Source organism: Cryptomeria japonica, chromosome 8, assembly GCF_030272615.1.
Source record: "Cryptomeria japonica chromosome 8, Sugi_1.0, whole genome shotgun sequence".
Taxonomy (NCBI): domain Eukaryota; kingdom Viridiplantae; phylum Streptophyta; class Pinopsida; order Cupressales; family Cupressaceae; genus Cryptomeria; species Cryptomeria japonica.
In genome coordinates this window covers 703,104,518-703,129,202 of record NC_081412.1, presented here as the reverse complement: position 1 = coordinate 703,129,202, position 24,685 = coordinate 703,104,518, and the positions used below count along the sequence as shown (strand labels likewise).

The 24,685-nt window shown below is 32.3% G+C and overlaps 1 protein-coding gene across 1 annotated transcript; it reads left to right on the top strand.

Annotated features, from left to right (window-relative positions):
• Window positions 1-2,788: 2,788 nt before the first annotated feature.
• LOC131064718 (uncharacterized) lies at window positions 2,789-6,922 on the top strand. Its single transcript, XM_057998963.2, has 2 exons — window positions 2,789-4,659; window positions 5,703-6,922. The coding sequence occupies exons 1-2, from the start codon at window positions 4,020-4,022 to the stop codon at window positions 6,326-6,328; spliced, it is 1,266 nt and encodes a 421-aa protein (XP_057854946.1). The 5' UTR covers window positions 2,789-4,019; the 3' UTR covers window positions 6,329-6,922.
• The last annotated feature ends 17,763 nt before the right edge of the window (window positions 6,923-24,685 follow it).

Genomic DNA, 24,685 nt, shown 5'->3' with positions numbered 1-24,685 from the left:
AAAAGTTTGGTTTACCGGTATTAAGCATTAAAGTTGGTTAAGTTGTTTTGGTTTGAATTTATTTGACAACTGATTCACCCCCCCCCCCCCCCCCCCCCCCCTCTCAGTTGTCCCTGGGACCTAACACCATCTACTCTCTAGTATTGTTGATTTAGTTTTATGTTATATTAATGAATTAAGCTAGGACGTTAGATATCTATATATGCCACTCTAGCATTTGATTATGTTGTTAAGAATAAAAACCCATGTAAAATCTTTGTGTGCCATCTATGTTCCTATAGTCGATGATTTTTTATTTTTATTTTTTGTATATAGATGTTGTTGATACACAATGGGGAGGAATTTTGTGTTTGATAAAAGATGGTAAAGAACTTCTCTATGACTATGCTTGCAATTTATTTGTCAATGATGTCAAAAAATGGATTTCATTCAATAAGGAAATTTATATAATAAATAAATACTTAGAGAAAGGTGCATTAAGATTTATGTATCTGAAAATGTTTACCATCAAGACAAAAAACACCAAGTTTCTCAATTTCAAGGAAAAGGTTCATGGAAGAAAATATGGGAAGAGTTAAGTATGTGTGTTGGCAAGATCATTTTAGCTAATTTAATTAAGTTGTTAAGTATATTGTAGGAAGAGAAAATTCAGTTGAAAACTAGCTCAATAGATATCCCCACAAATCTCATCCAAAGCTAATTACAAAAGAAAATGCAACCACCAAAGGCTTGGGTACAAAGAGCAGAGAGCATCACACCATTAAAGTGGTCTTTTATTGTTGTGTGACGAAGAAAGAGAATTAGAACAATGTATAAGCTATCATGTACTATCTTAGACAATCTTTTAGTGATTTGTCTTTTTCACCCTTCTTCACAATTTGTTTAAAAGTTAATAGTACCAAAGGAACTCTTGAAAGGAATCTTTGCATTTTTACTACTTAGGCTATAAAAGAGATTACCTCAATACATATGCTTAAACCATTATTTTATACAATTCCTTCTTTGAGGTGGTCGTCTCTTTTCATATTGATAATAGCAACCTAGGATGTATAGGCGATGAGGATAGATTATAAGGTTAACAAATCTTTATTTTATTTGTTAGGTAGGAGAATTAGAGAAAAAGATAAAATGTATATGATTAATTTATTAATTGGAGATTACTGAATAAATTATTGTATATATTATAAATTGTGATTTATTTTTATCACTCTTTCTCACAATTTTAGTTAAAACAAGATAATAAAATTTATCTTTAAATAAATCTTAATATTTCTTATTATTTAAGTGGTAAACAAAATTAGGTCAACATACATACTTATCCATTATCTTATGATATCCCTTCTTTGAAACGGTTCATCTAACTCCTTAATTGATAACAGTATCTTAGAAAATTGGTATATATCTATAAAAACAAAAATGAATATCAAAGGAATAGAGGAATAGGTTAACAAGTCACCCTTTCAATTGCATTTCCTATTTGTTGGGTAGTTTTGATAAAGGAATTAGATCTAATGTATATGGTTGACCTACTCTTTTTGAACTCCTACTCGTTATGGTCATTATACATACTCTTTGTTATTTTTGATTTAATCTAGTTATATATGCAATTCCTTCTTTGAGGTGGTTGCCTCTTTCCTTATTGATAATAGCAACCTAGAATATATAGGTGGTGAGGATAGACAATTAGATTAACAAAACTTTATTTTATTTGTTAGGTAGTGAGAATTAGAGAATTAGATATAACGTATATGATTAATTTATTAAGTAGAGAATATTGGGACAATATATAAACTCTCGTATATATCTTTTTGTGATTTGTTTTTATCTCTTTCTCACAATTTTATTTAAATAATAATAATGCAATATCTTTAAATGAATCTTAATATTTCAATAAACAAAATTAGATCAATATGCATACTTAATCAACTATCTTATGTCATCCCTTCTTTGAAATGGTCCAATCTCTCCCCTTAATTGATAATAGTATCTTAGAAGATACGTATATATCTATACAAATAAAAATGAATATTAGAGGAATATACTTTCACTTCCATTTTGTATTTGTTGAGTAGTTTGGATAAAGGAATTAGATCCAATGTATACGGTTGACCTGATTTTGTTTAACGCCTACCCTTTCTAGTCCTTACACATACACCACCCATCTACTCTCCATTGGTGTGGAATTAATTTTTTTTATATGAATGAATTAAGCCAAGACACTAGATATGATATCTGCCAATCCAACAGTATCTTATACAATTCCTTCTTTGAAGTGGTTGTCTCTTTCCTTATTGATAATAGCATCCTAGAATATAAAGGTGGTAACGATAGATGATTAGATTAATGAATCTTTATTTTATTTGTTAGTTAGAGAGAATTAGAGAATTAGATCTAATGTATACGATTAATTTATTAATTGGAAAATACTGAAATAATATATAAACTCTTCTCTATATCTTTTTGTGATTTGTTTTAACATTTTTTTTCACAATTTTATTTAAAACAAAATATCTTTAAAGTAAATCTTAATTTTTTTATGAACAAAATTAATTCAATATGTATTAGCTTATGCTATTCCCTCTTTGAAATGGTCCATCTTTTTTAATTGATAATAGTTAACAATAATATCTTAGAAAATTGATATATATTTAAGAAATGAAAATGAATGTGAGAGGAATAGAGGATTAGGTTAAGAGTCTCCCTTTCACTTGCATTTCCTATTTGTTGGGTTTAAGGAATTAGGTTGACCTACTCTTTTGGAACTCCTACTCGTTATAGTCCTTACACATGCTCCACCCATCTGCTCTCTGTTATTGTTGATTTAGTCTCTGTTATATAAATGAATTAAGCCAGGACGCCAGATATCTATATATGCCAATACAGCATTTACTTTTTTCCCGCTTCAAAAGGCGACAACTAAAGCATTTAAGTAATCATATTAATACCTGTATCCCACAATCCCAATTCTCAGAGTATCTATCTGTTCATCTGTGGTCAGACTACTCTGTCTTGTCCAATGTGCTTTTCATTTCTAGAAGTAAGACATGATGAACGCCAGTGCAGTTCACATGGGGTGATAGAAACAAGTCTTGGTAAAAAATCTTTTTGACTTGCCTTTTTTTGATGGTGGGGACTTGGTCTAAGTCCTCCTCCCGATTTCCCTCCTTGTGTGTCATCATGGACAAGCATTGGATCTCATTATAGATGTTTGAGGAGTTGGAATGATGCAAGATTTTAGTTTATTAGATGTTGGATTTCTGTAATTTGGTTGGAAGATTACTAATATATTAGTAGGAAATTATGAATGTTTGGGTATAAGGCATTGGGTTTGCTCAAGTGGGCAATTGAATTTTGCTAAAATTATGAGGAGATCAGATTAGTAAGAGAGCAGAGGGAACATAGAATTTTTAAGCGTGTACAACTGGTTTTGCTCGAATGGGCTATGGGTTTTGCTTGCATTGTGAGGAATTCGGACAGCTTATATGAGCAGGCATTGTATTTGGTTGATTGCGCTGTATCAGACATTGAGTTTAATGAACGTGGTTTGTTCAAGCTTAGTTAGATGTTAGGAAAGAGTCAACACACTTTCATAAAGCTGGGTCATTGGATTTCAGTTATAGTAGGCATGAGTTTTCCATCGTTCATGTAGTATGTAAGATTTGTTTATGGAAAAATCTGTGTATGCTTTTTGAATCTGTTGTACTCAGCAATCCATTGCCAAGAAGAGGAAAAGTCGAAACAGTATTTTTGAAATTGAGTCGAAACAGTATTTTTGAAATTGTGGGGGGAATGATTGAGGATAATTTTAAGTCAAAAATTGTTCTCTGAATTGTTGGGTTGGGTCAAGAAGATTGTGGAGCGCTGGGAGATGATGAATTTCAGACAATGAAGCCAATTTAGGTTCGTCAGCAGATTTTGATGTTTATGTGGTATTGAAGGACTTGTGAACAATTGCTTTGATGGAGTGGGGCATGAAAGTATAAGAAAAAGTCTGATCTAGCAGTATCTAAGCTGAGCTAATGGCACAAGCAAAATTGTTTCTTAGAGGCTTCTTGGCCTTGGGAGTTCTTATCTTGCAACTTCTAGGTTTGTTTGTAACTGCTCTTCCTGTCAGTAAGAAAAGGAGGTCATCAGATCACAAGGTGCCTTCATGGTCCTCAATCAAGAAGTTTCTAACATGTAAGGGTGACAGCAATGAGGTTCATGACCCCCAAAGAGAAGCAAAGCAGTCGCGCAAGAGTAAGTGTTATCACAACATAGGATGTTCTTACTGCTCCGGGTCACTGTATAACCTGAGGGATCTTGTGCATGGAAACTCAAGAGTTATGCATAGAGCTGAAACATCCCCTGAGAGTTCTTCAAGGTCATCTCAGGAGATAGTGGTGTCAGAAAACAACAGGCTTTCCATGGGCTCAAGCACTAGGTCTATGGCTTCACCCAAGCCTGCACAGTTCATAGTACAGGAGACTCAGGGATCCTTCAGAGGAGTCCATTTGAAGAAATTCTCAGGCTGCTATGAATGCCATGTTGTTGTAGATCCGTTTGAGGCCATGTCGAGGGATTCTTCTCTGAGAACTTCAATTTATGCCTGTCCAATATGCGGTGAGATATTTAGCAAGTCTGAGGCCCTCGAGCAGCATCAGGCCATTAAGCATTCAGGTGATTACATTGTCTGCATTAGCCTAATAAATATTTTCTTCATAGAATTAGGATTTTGAGCATGGAGCCAATTAGTATGCATTCATTTTGATTAGGGTGTTATTTTTTTTAAGTTTTCTTTCTTTTTAGTTTTGCTGTCAAAGCTTGGAATTTGATGGTTAAGAGATAATCTCTTTGCCCATTTGGATAACAGTCTGCTTCATTTAGTTATATATAAAGAAACCTAAATTAAAGTATATGCATCCCAGTGTGGTTTTTATGCAAATGGAATTGATGACAAGCCTGAATTGAAGAATTCTAAGAATCTATTTTACAAAATAGTTTCTTGGCTCTTGGTTTAAGGTTTTCCAGTGCTTTATGCATGTTCCATGGATAATGGCATCTTAATTCAGGACATGGGTTATACCGTTTTAACTTTGATTTTGTGTGTCTCAGGGTCAAATGCTAATCAATACTTGTAAGAATGTCCAAGTTCAAAACTTGGATATGTGGAAAGTTTTTAACAGTGATAATCACTGCTTAGATCCAATGAGGAGGGATTACACCCATGGAATATATTAAGAGTAGGTTTAGTAGCTTGCAAGTCTGATTACTTGGTTTTCTCTAAGTCAACCTTCTAACGAACTAATACAACTGTCATGAAAAACTAGGTTGGGGTTTGGGGTAGCTATCAAAATCCAAACTAATAAAGTAGTGTGAAGTGTCCTTCCTAGCCCATCTGAAATTTTCAAACCTGAAACAGCTGAATTTCCCATTTCCAGACCATACAGGACAATGATCACAATTTTTTTATGGAAGTGCTTGTTTGGCCAGTGTAGTATTCATTCATAAAATGAGAAGTTTTACAATATTAAGAGAATCAAGAACAGAAGTTCATCAGGTTTTTCTAGTCATTAATGTTGATGTATAGATCAGAGCTTGAATATGCTCTTAAGAAAAATAGCAGAACAAGCAACTTCTATTTCTAAATCTACGAGTATAAACTCTTCATCATCCTTGCATTACACTAAACTATTCTATATATTGGTTTACTGCCTTTGCAGTTTCTGAGTTGGCTCAAGATGATTCAGCCAAGAACATTGTAGATATAATCTTCCAAACTAGCTGGCTAAAGAAGGAGACACCATGCAAAATTGAGAGGATTCTTAAAGTCCACAACAGCCAGAGAACCATCAACAAGTTTGAAGATTACAGAGACATGGTAAAGGGTAAAGCCAACAAATTGGCAAAGAAGCACCCAAGGTGCATAGCAGATGGCAATGAATTACTTCGTTTCTATTGCACCACACTCACATGTTCTCTGGGCATGAATGGGTTATGTAGTCTCTGCAATCAGCCAACTTGCAATGTATGCACTGTCATTCGCCATGGTTTCTCTTCCAAACTTGAAAATGGCAAAGGGATTTACACCACAGCAAGCAGTGGAAAAGCACATGATTCTATTGAGGTAACAGAGGAGGATGCCTCAAAGGCCAAGAGAGCAATGCTAGTTTGCAGAGTTATAGCAGGCAGGGTCAATAGGTCTCAAGACCCGGATGAGTTTGTGAATGGTGGATTTGATTCAGTGGCAGGTGAGGCAGGAGTATACTCTAATCTAGATGAATTGTTTGTGTTTAATCCCAAAGCAGTTCTTCCATGTTTTGTTGTACTGTATAAGACCTGCATATGAAGTTTGTTTGTAGTTGTTAGATTCCTGTAGTCTTCTGCTGCTTATCGTTTTTTATATCTCAGGGTTAGGGTTTGTAGTGTAGAAGGGTATTAGGGATAAGAGAAGTGTGGTAAATTCTGAAAATAAGGGAAATTAGGAAACCTCTGGTCATACTTGTGCCTATATAATTTAACCAATTGACACCTAGAGGTTTCAAATGAGACAAGCTCCTTTCAGACCCTGTTTGGTCTTTTGGTATGGATTTACATACAAGGAAAAAATGCCACAACTTCAATTACATCTTCAGTTTAGTCAATCATGTTTGATGGATGCACTGATTTACCAGTTTAGCATAGGCAGACTAAAACATGGAGATTATGAAAATGCATGGAGAAGGCAGCATCTTGCTGCTGTGGTTACAGAGCTGATTTACTTCTTGTTTGAAGGTTTTCTCACAAAGAAAAGAGGATTGAATGAGACTGCCAAATATGCAGCATATGTATATATAGCTAGTTGTAGGAGAACTTTGGTTCTCATGGAGGGACTGGTTCTCTACCTTCTATAATTTGTAATGTCATTTTTAATATAAATAGAAGACATGTTACGTGTGGTTTCTGTGATGTTTTTTATTAGATAACTTCGTTTTTTTTTTTAGTGGTGACTCTGTTTAGGCCTCCAAGGTTTGAAGAAAATTCTTTCAAAGTTACAAGCATTGTTTAAATTTAATTGATTATTTTTAATTAAATTAGTATTTTTATATATTTATTGTTTCTAATGATAAATTTGTGTGTAGTGGTTCATAATAATTCATCTTAAAAGAAGAATGGTTCACTTAATAGATATAAAATGATTATAATTATAGTTATAATTAAACTACATATAGATAAAGATTTATTTGATTAGGTAATGACACATTTTCTCAAACTCAATAGAAGGATAACATAGTCCTTTTTTGTGTGATGGTGAAATTTGTATATTTGTACTAATTTTTTATTTAGTTTTCTCTCTATTTTGGGAGAAAGTTTTGATAGGTGTACATATTGAGACAAATGACATAATTTCATTCCCTTAACCTTCACCTATCCTCATATATATATGCCTTCTCATACATTTACTCATATTTATACATACTAATACATTCATCATTTATCATGACATTTATGACCATACAAATCCAAATATTCATTCCACACCTAGTTTCTACTACTCTATTAACCCAAGTCATTTCTAAGGGTTTGAGGTCAATCATGTGGGAATGGACTTTACCCCTAAATTTTCAAAGTCCAAATTCAAGTTTGGCTAAGTCATTCTGACCTGACTAAACACATGTTTGCATGAATTGATATTATACATTTAAAGGAATTCATCAAAATCAATTTCATATATCATCTCATATCCTCTTACATTTTGTTGTTGTCTCTTATCCTAGAAGCTTTCAAGGAGTAATAAATAGAAAAAAACCTTAGCTTGATGCATTAAAAGGAGTGATGAGTTGCTTACATCATTCTAGGAACTTGCTTATTGTCTTTGATCTTTTATACACATTTTGAGGGTTGACCTAGGTGAACATGTTTGCTTGCAACATAATGACAACCCTTCCAAGGTATTTATTAATATTTTGGATCTTCAAATATAAAAATAGAAATAGAGAAAATAAAGATATCTCAAGTGAGCTATAAAGCATAAGTACACAGTAAATAGGGTCAAATCAATGAACATAGGACGAATATGTGGTTGTAGGACAAACCTAGATTGTGGGCTCTAATCAAGACATAGTAGAGGTTCAATGCAAGATACAAGGAAATTCACCAATAGAGATGTATCTTTTATCAAACCAACAATATTCAAGTTCATAATCTTCATCAAAAGGCATTCATTATTTGCTTATAGTGAAAGAAAAACATTTCCACATAACCCCAAAGGCATTCATTATTTGCTTATAGTGCAGCAATATAAAACATTTCCACATAACCCCAAGAGAAAAATATGCAACAAGTAATTGGAATTCGTCATGCAAAAGAATAGACAAACATATCATCAAGATGGCATAAGATATTCCCTAGGAAAACCCCATGAATACTTTTGATACAACAAGCTCCTTCAATGCAGATCCCCCATGTGTCCAATCATAAGAGGTAACCACAAAACCACACATCTCATGCCATGCCTCATATATGCACTTTATAAGAGAGTTCAATACATTTGACAACCAACCCAACCACTAAACATGTGCTTGTTATATAGAATCAAGCTCACACAAAACCACCAAGTGGTAATGGCTAAACTGTGGGTCTCGAAACTATGAGAGTACAACACAACTGGCCCAAACATTGATTTTTTCTATATTAAGTTTTTTGAATATTAAATATATTTTTAATGTGCAACCCAAATATAAAATCTCTAACCAATTTTATAACACAACTTTATAAGTGGACATAAATAAATATTTATTGAGGTTGAAAACATCTCAAGGATGCACCACAAGTAAATATTTATTTTATATACTTAAAATAATTATTTTCTTGTGTAAGGTGTACAATACCTCTTTTCCTAATATTCTCCATTTGTTGTATGCATTGTGAAAGGGTCGGATGATGAAATATATTGTCATAGTCATCCATGAAACAACATGAATCTCTAACAAGCTCTCATGTTGCTTCAAGATACCTTTGATAGTATCCAAGGTGAGCACCATATTAAGCTATACCTTCTCTCATCCTCCAACATTTCACCTATAGAAGAAAGGGAATAAACCAAGGTGATGATGCAACAATATAGAGAACATAAGCATCAAATCAAAGTGATAACAAAGGCTCCAATTCATTGCCAAGGAAAAACCCACATGACTAGAGATAGCAACCATAGAAAATTATATACATTCAACCATTCGTACCTCCAAATGTAACAAAAAAATCAATAGAACTTACGCCAACAACATATCCAACCCATGAATTATAACCATAAGCTCCTTGTATAAAACTTATCAATAATGAACACTACGAGGGTAATGTCATATCTAAAAAATAGATCATGGCATACCATGTCTACCAATCAACACTCATACCAAGGTGTGGCTAACAAACAAAACCATGTAGTACAAATAATGCTCACCATGATCCACACATATTAAAAAATACTACATGCTCCCTCAAAACTAGTCTCCATAGCTTTCCCAAGCTCTCCAATAATAAAGAAAAGAAAGAGATTAAATATCCCCCTTATTGTTTTTAAGAATTAATGAAGTGAAATAAAAACGCATAACCACAAACATAGTGATCACAATGGCTCCATACAAACCTAAACTCCATTATCAAGTGAGCATGGACCTCCAAGAAGAAACACAATACTAAAGAGAGAAAATCGATAACTCATATCACATACCATATCCTTCTACAAGAACCTCAAAGAAATAAGTTATGCTAAGTAATATCTCCTTCAAAACAAATGAAAATCATTGGTAACAATACCCAACCATTCAATCTTATGGATCAAACAAAACATGTGTACTTCATGTAACCAACATGGATGTAATCCTTTCTAAAGCTAAGGAAGATCAAACTCAAATCCATTCCATAATTAGGAATAAGCCTAATAATATCTCCTAAAATCCTCATAAATGTCATCATTAATCAAACTCATATACACAAGGAGATAAACATTTCAAAGAATCCTCAAACAAATCCTCGAGAACTAAAAAGCACATTTGGAGATCCATATCCATGAGAAGACAAAGTATAAAATATGATACATCCAAAAACAAAGGGGGCAATAGCTATCAAATAATTATCTACTAGGTAGACCATGAGTGTGGAATGAGAAAACTCCTCCAAGATAAACCAAGCCACCATGACTATCTCCAAGAGCAATCTCCTCTTAGGTCCATCACTAACTCACATCCATATCCAAGTGAAGGTTCCCTAATCTTCCTACTAAAACCTCATCACCAAGTAACCATCTCAACAAAAGTATCTAATACCTCAATAAACTCTAGCCTCACCTTAATCTCTAAGTATCCATGAGCACCTATAACCAATCAATCCATGCTAAGTTACAAATGCAACACCACACTCTAATGAATCTCCCAAGAACATGACCAATGTACTCAATACTAAAATAGCTAACCAAACCACAATCAAATCTCCCATTGCACATTTACAAGATATAAGAACATATCACAATCTAACATCTCCTCCTAGAAGATCATATGCTCCAATAAACATATTGTTCTCCCAAGAGCACATTTATCATGTCAAAACTCCAATCACTATCTAGAGTATACCAAGACACAATACCAAACATGGACTCTCAATGAAGGATACATTGTCCAAATTGATAATTGATAAATTTAGACCCCACCAAATACTCTAAGAGTCCTCCATGGTAAATATGTCAAAATTTCCAATCACGTGAAGATAACCATCTTCTATCAATGGAAGTCAAGATGTTAAAGTACTCCAACTATTTATAGAAGTTTTAGATTGGCATAAGAGTTGTGTGGACTTGAACCAAACTCCTCACAGTTTATTGTGAGGCAATTATATTTTATAATGCAATACCATATAAAATATCTATAAGTTTTGGTATATCTATAAAAATGGCTCCATAGTTAGTCATCTTTTTCGTATTTTAGAAGTGATTGACCCTATTGAATATCATTTGGCACTGCCACATTCCTTAACAACGATTCATAATGCATTTTGTGTTGCTTAGCTGTGTAAATATATCATTGTTATTTCTCATGTATTAATTGAAAAAATCATCAATTATAAGATGGGAAAATACTCAATCCAATCCAAATTTAAAATCAAGATAACATTAATTTATGTAATAATAAGAGCCTCAAAATGAATCATTTTGGGATTTTTTGGTTATTTTCTTATTTAATATGGTTGTATATGTAAAATAGTGCAATAAAAGTTACCTAAGGTTATCTCCAAATAACCTACCATAATTCATAACAAAATGAGTTGTGATTGCCAAGTAGACTTGAAATTTGATAAACTATACAAACTAGGAATATACAAACCATAGAAATAGGAAAATAATGAATTTCACTTAGTATTGGAAATTAGAAATAGTGAATAAATGGTTTCTAATATGCCTATGTATAGAAGTGGTCCTAATGAAAAATTGTTAGAATCAAGTCTAGGATACACTTATGAAATTTGAAAGTGATTGGACACAATGGCACCATATGCAAAATGACCTAGACTTGACAATATTGAAAAATCTTAACAACCGCTATAAATGCACCACCCAAGGGAAGGCCTTGAATAGAGTAGATATAAAATTGAAACTTATCAAGGTTCCTATTGATAAAGTTTTGTTGCTTCTCAAAAGTGCTCACCTATCAATGACTAACAAAAGGCATATAATTGTCAACACAACTAAAGAAGACATAATAAACATAAATAAAATTTAATGCATACAAGTTGAATAAATAGAAAGGTTTCACTTCGTAGATTTAATGGAAATAATCTTAAACTGATGGGGATTGGTGGTAATAGATCATGAGGAACCATCTAAAAAAGTTTCAAGTCCTAATCTATGAAAGAGACATAGAATAATCTAAAAACGTAGTGATCCTAATTTATTAACAAACTGTGAGATTAATGGCATTAGCATGGTGTGATGATCAAGGTTAAAATCTCATTTGTGTTATTGTTGCATGTTTAAATGGGGATGAGGTCCCTTATTTATGACCTCACCAATTCACATCTCTGGGTCAAAAGTGTTTACCCCTTCTTTACAACAAAAAAAAACTAAGATAAAATGAAAAAAAAATTGAGTTATCTCAACTAAAAAAATTATAATTTATAAACATGGATGATTCCTTAGGCCTAATATATATTTATGATAGCAATTGGAGTGAAAATATATCAAAATGGATCTTGAAATTAATATGGTGACTTGTAGGATGACCTTGACTCTTGAAAATCAACTAGATGGCCTTGTCTATGTCAAATAGAGCTTTGCAACTTGTATGAGGGATTGAAAAAAAAATGTAAGAGTAATTTTATTCTAGCACTTCCTTTTTAAACTATAAAAAAAATTGAAACTAAGCTACAAACACTCTTTCATGAATGAGAAACCTATGAAAACAAAGGTTAAGGAGGGAGTCTACCTTAGTTAGTCCCATCGTGAGATTTTGAGAATAAACCACATTAAAATAATAATAAATAATAGGTAATAAAATTGGTATATATGCAAATGGGTTCATCCCATAGTGTTATAGTTAAATCATGGCATTGTTATTGCTACCAAGGTTCAAATCTTTGTTGGCTATTGTGATCATAGGATTTGTACCCTTGATGATCCAATGTTCCTGTAGATTTGAACCTTTCTATTGATGTTGCTTGGATTCATACCAAGTACCTTGTGCTCTATATTGTGCTCTAGACCCTCGATGGGTTAGTGTGCATGTGGGTTTTGTGCCCTTACTAAGCTATGTTGGCAATTGACACTCATTCGGTTTAGTTGTGTTGTCATTGATGGCAACACATATCATTTTGGGTTGGACACTTAATTGATACTCACCGGTATTCATGATTTGGCAACCGACATTCAGGGAAACTGACAAACTAGGAACCGGTTCATGAGGCCAACATAGGAGATTGATCTCACAGGTCTACACGGTAGCAATCAATAGCATCAATCATGAATTTTAATGTATTTATTTTTGTCTAGGACGACATGTAAATAAATTGTAATATCATTGTAAGTTGACTTAAGGCATTTATGTTTATGTTCGGGAAGGGTATTTAAGTCAGTCCGGTTAGGATATTTTGGATAAGAGAGATGAATATATTGAGAGATACACATATGATGCGAGATATAATGTGAACAATATTGATCGACTATATGCAAGTATAATATTTTGTTGTTGGTCTTGGTTATTGGTTTTAAGGTTTGGGATGAAGAGAAAGTTATCGCTAAAGGAGGACACAGTGGAAACCGGTACAGTCAGTGCTTTAACTTGAACTCATCAAGCATAGCAGATGCATTCTCTGAGTTTAGAATTTTGTTTGTAAACCAATATTTGGTATTTGTAGTCAGTGAGGCTCCTTTTGTGATGAGCAATGTGCTCTAGGCTATTGTAATATTTATTTATTTGGCCAGTGGATAGATATTGTGGGTCACCAATCCCACTATGGTTTTTCCTCTTTGAGGTTTTCCACATATAAATCTCTATGTTATGGTGTATATTCTTGTGGTGGCATTATTTATATTTGTTGTTATATTCTTTTATGGTTACTGATTACTAAAATACTTTGTTAATAAGGTTAAAACTTATCTTATCGCTAGAACACTGATTCACCCCCCCCCCCCTCCTCACCCTCTCAGTGTTCTTGGATTCCAACAAGCTATTATTCTTGTGGATCTAAGATCATTTATGTTGATATTGTGCATTCATGTTAGGGATGAGGTCCCCTATTTGTGGCCACACTCAGACTTGGGCTAGGATAATTTTTTTAAATCTCTTTGATAAAAAAAATGGTTTATGTAAATAAAATATCTTGAATTGAAAAATAATCTTTAAACTTGTAGGGTGATTGAGAAAGGCATAGGGAAACTCAACAAAGCTAGTGGGTTGGGAAAATGGTTTTGGAATGAAATTTTTGGTTCACTCCAAAAAGGTAGTAGGATCAATGTGCTTGCTTCTAGATTAGACCATGTAAATTTTTTTGCTGCCAATGTTTTGGATCAAACACTATGATCCATCATTGAGGCATATAGCAAGAGAAGAGAATTGAAACAATGTTAGTAGACCAAGCCTAATGGTTGTAGGATGTTCAAGAGGACTAACATGGAAATGAGAAGCCTCAAATTAGAAGCACTCTAATAAGGGTTTGATATAGAAAAGGCTTACAACTCCAAAAAGTGTCATAAAAGCGCATGCATTTGGAAAGGGTTAATGGAAAACACACTAAAATGATGAAATGGATTCATGATGGATTAAAGACAATGAAAGAGGATGGTGCAAAGGTTTCAAAATATGAAGTGACAAAAATGAGTTGATGGTAGATTGAGAAAAATAAAGTAGAAATAGAAAAAAACTAAGAAAAATGGTTGAATAATGGTAATGGAGATATGAGAAAATGGATCAAAAAGGTGTTAGTAATGGATAATGGAGGCTTGTAAGTATTCATGAGAGAGGTATGAAGAGGAAACAACAAAAAAATAAGATAAGTACATTTGTTTTAAACAAAAAAATGAAAGTGGATTATCTTATTGAAATCCTTGAAAATCAATTACCTAGATTAAAATATTTGATTGTAGCATTATCTAGTGGCCAATAAAAATTGTAGAAGACTTAGGAGATGAAGCTAGCACATTCACATAATTTTGGAAGCGTTGAGATGAACTTCCTAAGAGAAAAAAAGCTAAAACCATGCAAACAACTCAACATTTGTTATTCTCTATATAAGATGAGGCAAAGGTGGTATATTTTAAAGAGCTTACATTAGAATATTGAAGGTGGAGAATTGTTAGGTGGGAAGCCCAAGCAATAAATTATTTTTACATTTAAATATTGTGGTGGTTGATTAAAAAACCAAGATTGCCTTATTAGGTGGTAAAGTATATGCATTGTCCATGAATGAAGTTTCAACTCAATTATGTACGCAAGCTTAAGCTTAATGAGGGTCATCTAGCAGTAAGAATCCTCATTAGTTTTTTGTTCACTAAGGTAAGATTTATGATGGATAAAGGTGGGGTTCACACATAGGATGGGGATAGACACAACCTTCAAGGTTTAATCAATGAGTAAAGCAATGGAAAATTAAATATGGGATGATAATATAATTTATTTGAAATAGAACACATATGAACTTTAAATAAGAGATATATTGAATAAAAGTGGCAAAGGAGATATGGATGATGAGGTAAAAGAAATTACAAAATATAAGATGCACACAAATGGACCAATATTGAAATGGACACAAAAGAGTACGTAGTAAGATAGTTGTTGGACATGCAAAATATTTTATTACACTTTCCTCCCACTTTCAGTTGGCTTCCAATGAAATACAAGAGGAATTATACTAAATCATGATGAAATGTAAATGATACTATATTCCAAAAGAAGATATATCAATCTGCACCATTAATCTTTATTCTTGTTATAGCTATTGTATCTCTTTATACAAAGCACACAAAGAGAGTAGTCACTATATGTCAAAAAAGTAAACTAGGCTAAACATACGAAGTGAAATGACCATTGGGTTCTAACACATGTATAAATTAAAATTCATAACCACTAATAATAAATTGGAAATATTTGTTGAAACTATGTGGAATCAAACTTGATGATAAACTTTATTTTTGGTAGGAGAGATCAATGGAGATCCACTCCCTAAGAAAATATGAGGATGGAAGTGTAACAGTGACCTATGTTAGAAACTAGAAATGAATATATTTGTCAATTAGATATTGGGATAATGATAATAGTGATGAGGGATATTAAGGAGTCACCTATAAAAGAGCACCAATTTAGGCCAACATTAAGGTGATGAAGATGAAAATTGTAACTAATTATTTTTTGTTTGATTTGGAAATTTGGTGAGAGTTCCTCACAACTAATGATGGTAGCTAAATTAATGGGAATTAGAAACTAGAAACTAATTTGGTATCTTGACAAGAGCCACCCCATGGCTAAATATGGTGGTTAACTTAACTTGGGAACTAGAAAACAAAAATTAGTTCGACAACTTGGTAGGAGTGAACCAACAGCTAAAGATGGTAGATAATCTAATAGGAATTGAAAATTAATCTACAAACTTAGTGGGATCTACCTCGCAAGTAATGTAGGATGCATGCCCACCATAAGTTCACTAGTGAAAGATCTTAACAAATAGGCTTAGCCAATATAATGTAAAAGATAATTAAGAAGAAGTTGTCAGTTATCGATAGTACATATCTATTCTAGATATGTCTCTTTCAAGTAAACTCCATATCAATTATTCGTATATGGTATCTTAAAATAAACATCTATCAAAAGAGTTGCAATTTTAAATTTCTAATTTTGAGCCTCAAACAACATTGGAAGTGCTTATGTGGATTGTGGTAAGTTGGATCTTGTTGTAGACAATTTCATAAGTGCTCTCAATATTCACCATACAAGGGCTCATCGGGGGTTGATGCAAGTATATATCATCTAAAGAATAAGAGGAAATTTGTATATGACAAGATGACAAAGTTTTGATCAAATAAATCTAGAAGAATTCAAACCCGTATACATAACAACCTATAATGCAGAAAGAGAAGTCTCAAAAGAGGTGAAACAAACAAAAAACAAAAGCTTTTTAGCCAGAGCTAAGAACCATTAAGAAATGACAAAGTCCAAAACAATAATTATATCATGAATTTTTTTTTCTTTTAAGTTAAATTTTTCAGTGGATGTAATATGTAGTCCATGGTTGACTTGGAAGTATGCTAGTAAGCATGAAAAGATAGTATATCAAGATTTGATTTTATATGACTTTCACCATTACAAAAATATATTGTAGAAAGTAGAAGAGATCATTGCTATCCAGAGGGCCTTTGAAGCCTTCTAGAAAATCTTTATTCTCTAAAAACTACAAAACACAATTCCTTCTTGATCAAGTTGTGAAATGGGTAGCATCTATTTCAACAATATTTCAAAATTTGACCAACAGAAGTGTAACCAAATCAAACAAGGAAGACGGGTAGTTAGCAGTGCTAGTTTAAGGCAACGAGTATGCCTCTTTAGTCCAAACAAAAAATATAAGAAATCTCATTATCAAGTTTCACTCCAATCTGTCGTTGAAATCATTTAGATAGCATACATAGTTAGCAGTTTTATGAATAAAAGGTAGTAATATATCTGTATGTGCAAATTTGTGCAAATTCTTATATGTTGTATACAAATGGAAAGATTCATTCACATGCTCTCACACTATAATCACGTTATATTCATTTGTATGTAACACATGACAACCACAGAAAGACAATGTAGTATTGTTGTTTGTCGGCAGTACGAATCTCTTAATGGCCATGCATATGGAATAATGTAGGTTTGAGAAGATTTTCAGAAAACTACTTTGTCTCTTCTTATGTCATTACCATCAATCAATTAAACAAAATTTGTCTCTTCTTATGTCATTACCATCAATCAATTTGGTGCAATCAATGTGCTTTCTATGTTGGTCTTAATTCTTATAAGATTTAATATACACCTTTTGAGAATGAATTATGATGAAGAGTTTGAAAAAAAATGAATTTGGCTAAAGGTGAAATATATTCTATCATAAATAATACTATTAACATATTATATACATTTTTTTGTGAAGAAGAACCACCTATATTAAACCATTTTCCCTCTACAATCAACATTAGAATCGAAATCATATTTTGCATGCCCTAAAAAATATGATAGAATACCTCATGAGTAATTAGGATTTACAAAGAAATATATTATGTCATTCAACTGATGAAGAAAATAAGGTGTTCAAGTTCCTCATATGGATAAATCTTCCAAAACTACAAAAGATGTTCTATATGGTTCAAATGTAGTGTTAAGAACATGTTTCCAAAAGCATGTTTTATTGTTTCAAATTTATGACGTATGAAACTAATGAGATCAACGATTTGGTGCTTAATCATTATTAAGAGTTTGGTCATAGGCTCATCAAAAAAGTTCAATTAAATGGATAATAAAGCCTTCTAATTAATAATACCATCAATTCTAATTGATGCAATAGGGATGACTAGTAACTTTAGCTACATATCTCACCCCCTTATTTTATCAAATTCAAAAAATTCAAAACAAGGAATAAGCTTTTTTTACTAAAAGTTAAAGATAATTTGTTTACTCCTTATAAAGTAAAAATATTGTTAGAACAACTTGTTGAACACACGGTAGGACTGAGAGGAGGGGTGAATCAATTCGAAACTTCAAAACAAACTAATTATAAATAGTATCAATTAACTTAGCAACAACACATTAATCATCAACACATGAGCATCAACCATCAACATATGAACACCAAATTTACAACACATGAGAATACCTTGCTTACCGACATTGCTCAATGTGAAGGTTTTGATCTGGTCTTCTTTGGAACCATTGGTTGTAAGTTAGCTTTAGTGTTTTCATTTTCTCTATGGATTGTGGAGGAGTTCTTTTCCATTTTGTCCGACTTCTCTGATATGGTTAGAACATTTGAGTAGTAGCATATATAGGGTTATGGTCTAACCTTTACTCCATTTTAGCCGACTTCAAGGAAAATCAGTTTGGTATAAATACGGTTGTTTTGCGAAAGATATGATTATGATCTTCAGATCATACTATGTGATCTTTAGTGAATGTGAAAGTGATTATGTATAACGAATGTGAAAGTGATTATGTACAATAAATGTGAAAGTGATTATGCACCTTAGTGGACCTGTATCTCATGCATATGTTAGATGCAATCTTAATAGTTCAAATTTTGTAATATTGGTTGTAAGCCACCCTCCAGTAGTGAGTTGTTATATTTTGGGCAGTGACCCCTCTAGCAGTGAAGCACCCTGTATTTTGTAACTGATTACATAATATTGAGAGATAATCCTCTCCATGGTTTTTCTCATCTTGGGTTTTCCATGTATAAATCCTAGTGTTATGTGTTGCATTGTGTTTTTTTTATTTTTCATTTCAATTTTACAATTAAATTATGTTATGTGGATGGTTGATTAAAATTTTACTAGAATCAAGGAAATAGTATTGATTTACCCATCCCCTCTCAGTATTATAGATATCCAACAATTGGTATCAGAGCAAAGTCCTTTAGAAGAGTCTAATAACTTGAAGGAGATCCGAAAAGTTGAACGTATGACACCTAGATCTACCATTGATTGGTAAGGATACTTCAATGCAAATGGAGAGCTTATAACTGCTCTTGAAGACCTTGAGAATGTAGAAAATGAGAATAGAGATATGAAATAAAATGTTTACTCGGCGAATGAATGCATCAAAAAATTAAGAGAGAAAATCAAAAAATTCAGAGAAAGACATAAGGAAGTTAGTGAAGAGCTCAAGCAAGAAAATAACACTATTGCAAATTTAAAGACCAAGAGTGAAGAAGATGAAAGAACCAAGGAGTATTTAAACACCATGGTTAAATGCAAATCAGAATAATGAAAGAAAATTGAACAAGAAGTCACATCTCTAAAATCAAATCTGGAAAATTCAAAGAAACAAGAGGACAAACTTAAGATGAGTTCATAAAAGATTGATAAGATGTAAGTTATGCAAAGATCTCCAGAAAAACAAGAATGGCTTAGGATTTGAGTATGGTGAAATCTCACAATGCAAGATAGAAAGAAAAGAAGGAACCCTTGGCAGAAGAAGCAAAACCTAGTAAGTCTAATAAGGATGACAAAGGTAAGTCATCGGTTGAGCAACAAGTAAGTAAAAGAGACACTTCTTTTAATGGCTATTGTTTTAATTGTAATGAAATAGGCCATAAAGAATTTGAATGTAAAAATATAATGAATCAACATGTTAAAGAATTCTCTAGTGGATGCTATACTTGTAACGATATTGGTCATAAAGCTAGTCAATGCAAAAATCATGCTATAATAGATCAAAATAGAAATAGTCACTTTGTAGTTCATTGTTATACATACAAAATGTTTGGACATAAGGTTAACCAATGCATGTCAAAGTAAGGTCAAAGAAATGATAGATGTTATAACTATAAAAAGCCTAGACACATTGCAAGATATTGCAGAAGTGGAGAAACTAAAACAAGTATTGCGGTAAAGAAAATCAACAAGGAAGATGTGAAGATTGAGATGAAGAAAATTTGGAGGAAGAAAGAAGTCAAGGTTGCACCTAGCTCTAGTGCAAATACATGTTTTGGAAATTAAAGATCATGTGAGGCTTTGGCCTAGGGGAAGCAAATCAAGAAAAATATTTCCCCTGCCAAAGAATGTGAGGTTGTAGTTATAACATGATGGTTCACGTGTAATAGTGAAGATTCTAGTGGAAAATATTGAACTATGGTAGAATGCAGAAGTCCAAAAGGTCTCTTTGGACATAGACAAAGTGGTTAAATAGTAAAGAAATACTATATTGTCTCTCTACATTTATTACGAGCAAGTGGATGGAAAAAGGTTAAAAAGAAGAGTTCATTAAGTTATTTCTCACTCAAAGGAAAAGAAATTTCAAGGAGCAAAAGGTGATTCAAGGGTTAGGGTTTCTTGGCAAGCTGCAAAAGGTATTTTTCTTGCAATTTTGTTACTTTCAACATTTGAATCCATGGCTACTCCTACTATTGTTGATATTAGTGTAGACACCTAAAAATGTCTCATTGATCATGTTCTAATTATTTGTCCTATTAATTAAATAATTCTTTAGTTAATATTAATCTTATTCTTCTGAACTAAATTAATCATCATCAACTATCTTACTAACTATTCATTTTTTATCTATTAATTAATTTATCATCAAACGCTTTTTTTCAATTATTAATTAAATATTATTTATTTAATTAATTACAATTTATTTCTTAATTAAATAATCTTTATTATTTAATTAATTCAATTTCCTAGGTTTAAATAATTTCATTTTAAATTATTAAAATTAATTAATTAAATTCCACTGATTCCCCAAATTATAATTCCAATTAATTCCATCTATTTTCATTTCATATTTCTGCAAATTCGAGTTTCACTTTATTTCATTTCTTCCAAATTCACATTTCACCAAATCCGAATTTCAATTAATTTCATGTGCATTTCAACATTCAAGTGACCAAATTCAAATCCAAATTAAAAATGAAAATCAAATTCAATTTCAAATTCCTACAACACATGCTAAATCAGAACTGATTGATCAAATCAGTTGTCTAATCAGTTAACTCAGTTAACTCATCAATCATCCTTTTTAACTCAAAATCATCTTTTAATGACTAATCCATCAATTCACTCATCTCCCTAGTCTATTCAGTTTACTGATCAATCAAATGGGTTCACTAGCCAATCTATTGAGTTCACTCTCCAATCAATCGTGTTAAGAAATCAATCTATTTAGCTAACAAATCAATCATGACTAGTTCACTGATCAATCAATTTTAGTTATCTATCAATCAACACTTGAGTTTTATTTCTCACTCCCTTTGTGTTGAAAATCTATAAATTCAACCTCTTTTCATCAATTCAATCAAGCTTTTTCAGAAGCATAGTCTTCAAAGTATTTGCATGCAGGAAATTGGTGCAATACCTGAGAGCCACCAACCACTCATGTAATGCCCCACCAGGAACCCCGAAGGAATAACCACACAACTAAGCAACTAAGGGGGAATTTTTTTTATTTTTTATTTTTTTAAAGTATAAATCACATTAAGTGCTTTAATTACTACATTGCACATTAATTATGCAAGCGGAAGACTAACACAAGAATTCCTAAAGGGTTACCAACAAAGAATTAAATGAAAGGTTAAATTACATAATTAAAATTAATCCAATTAACCATCAATTACTCATTAAACATAATAAGCCATATTCACATAATAGATTTCATCATTTAAAGATTGAAAGTATATCACAATATAATTTTCTCTTAAGAAAGCATTTGCACAAAGCATAAGGATAACTGATAAAATAACATCCAATAACTTAAGATTACATTGTTCATAAAATACATGGCTTCCAATAATACATATAAAATTTACATCTTTATCAAATACAAGGTTACATAAATCCATTGATACAAATGACCACATAGGTCTCAAAGTACAATAATCTCCAACATGAGATGATACACGAAGCACGAACCACAGGAATATCTATGAAGCCAATCCTCGCATGAAGGCACAAACAAATACATCTGATGGGAAGTGGCACTACCACCCGACCATGTGATCCCAAAATGGAATCACCCCACCGTTTTAGGAGATAGCAGAAGACCCTCAAGCAAGCATAAGAAAAACATGGTTGACAATTCAAGTGTGACTCCACAATACTCCAGGTGAACTCAATATCACAAGACACTAGTGACCCTAAAGAGAGAGTGTCATCGCATAGATTATGATGGTTATCCTGGGTAGGCCTCCATAGGTCCCGACCTCCATCCTAAGTTATCCTGGTAACCTTTCCCGAACCCCTGGTTCCATCTAGGTCTCATGCAGACCCTACCAACCCTTCGTGAAGACAAGGTGGTCGGTTTTCCATTCCAAGCCTTCCAACTACATCTTGAGCCTATACAAGCACTCAACCATGTGCGGGGTACAATATCTTAATTAAAGTTAAGAACTACCCACCCCATAATCAATTATTAGGTTATCACTTATTATCTCACTTTTGAGGGTTTATCTTGCCAACCACTTTGGGCGTGGCCCCCACTCGAAAGCCACTCTCCCATAAGACACTATACAAACATGGTCACTCTACAAAGACCCTATGGCAAAATAGACAACCATAACACCACTACAAAATACAGGTGACCAAAAACATAGTCTTACTAACCCTTGGTTAACCATAAGGAATAAGCACAATATGGTTAAAAAAATGAGGTCATAAATACAACACCTGATCAAGAGGTACAATATACACCACGACAGGATGACTGAACATAGACAAGAATTTGTAGCAAAATAAGCCCCTTGCAAGAAATGCTAAATTCACTAAGACCAAACTCATACAATCTTTTGAAATAAACAACATCATATACACTTGCAAATTCATCGTTTAAAACTTAATAAAACACCACCATAATGATTAAGAGAAATTAAAGTCATCATTGAACTAATAAGACTAGAAATCTAACTAATCATAAATAATCAATTTACCTCTTTTCAATTTGAACAAGCAACAATCATAATCATTTTAATGAATAAAACACCCCACATTAAATAATACATCTTTCCAAAGACGTCATTCAATTTTTATATTCCTATACAATAATCCTAATAAAATAATAAAAAATCATATTAAATATATACAAAAATATAACATATGAATTATATTAAAATATTTAATCTACTTCCAGAATAAATCTAATTTACTAAATTGATCACATAAAACTAAAGTCTTGATTAGACACGTATATATATATATATATATATATAAATAATAAATGAATTAAATCGAAATGAAAGCATAAATTTATAACCACGCTGTTATAAAACAACGAACCATTTTATACGGTGAACCAAATTATATAGTGAAGGAAAGGTTTTGGGTGGTGGTTGCTACCTTTGGTAGCGCTTCTATCATATGGTAGCAGTCACTAGCAAATGGTAGCAGCCGCTACCAAGCAATAGCGTTGCTACCCTATGGTAGCAGAAGCTACCATCCCACATGGTGGGGTACACCCTGCCACGTGGGGGGTTTATATATATATATATATATACTCACAAAAACAATTTCTTAATTTGTAACCATTTTACTGATAAAATTTTACATTGAACAAAAAAAATTCTTTCAATGAAATTTTCAATAAGGATTATTGTTTATAAATTAAAGCATAAAAGACCCAAATCCAAAGATCTTGGGAAAAAATTAAAAACGATTTTAAGCAAATAGAGGGGATTTGATTCATTTCTTCATTTCTTCACACATAGGAAAAATCATGGAATCATACAAAGAGGGCAAATTGACAAAATTTTGCCAGCATAACCCCCTAATTTTAAACAAATAGAAACTTGAAAACATATAGGATACAAAATCTATTTCTTACTACTCCAATTGAGAGAATAATCAAAAACTTAATTTTACAAAAACTTGAAAGCACACAACCAACAAGATATTGGACAATCTCTTCAACAAAAAACACATTGATTTGGGATTTGATTAAATTCAAGAGCAAACTACTCTATTTCCAAACCAAACTTTCAAACAAGAATTTCCAATAAGATTTAACAATTTTCAATCACACATAGGAAAAAGCTCAAAACATTTAAATTTTTATTGCAACAAAAGAGGGAAATCTACCCAACCTAAAAAGCAATCTAGGAAGAAAATTGTAGAAGAGCTTCAATCCTACACACTAAATCGAAAATCCAGATTTCTCCTCCCAAATGGTTTCCAAGTTTTCGTTTTCAAAAATGCCTCCTTCACTTCCCGTGCACTCACAAGCGATATAGTAAAAATATTTTTAACCTAAACTTTTAGGTTAAAAGTTTTCCTCAACCAATAGGACTAAAATATTTTAAAATTAAAAAATCTAATTTTCCCTTTTTCATGACGCAATTCTTTTTAATCAAAAAAAAAAATCTAAAAGCTAACTAAAAGATTAATGGATATTCTTTTTTATTTATTTTCTTTTCCCCATAAGAATTTAACTCAACATTTACACTAAACATCAAATAGCTTAGCATTTAACTTATTTCTTTTTCAAATAAATTAATACAACTATTTTCACAATATAACATG

What these genes read in the sequence shown, in the direction of transcription:
- LOC131064718 (XM_057998963.2), top strand. Translation starts at nt 4,020, where the DNA reads ATGGCACAAGCAAAATTGTTTCTTAGAGGCTTCTTGGCCTTGGGAGTT. An exon ending in TCAGGCCATTAAGCATTCAG is followed by an intron (nt 4,660 to 5,702) that starts GTGATTACATTG and finishes CTGCCTTTGCAG; the next exon opens with TTTCTGAGTTGGCTCAAGAT.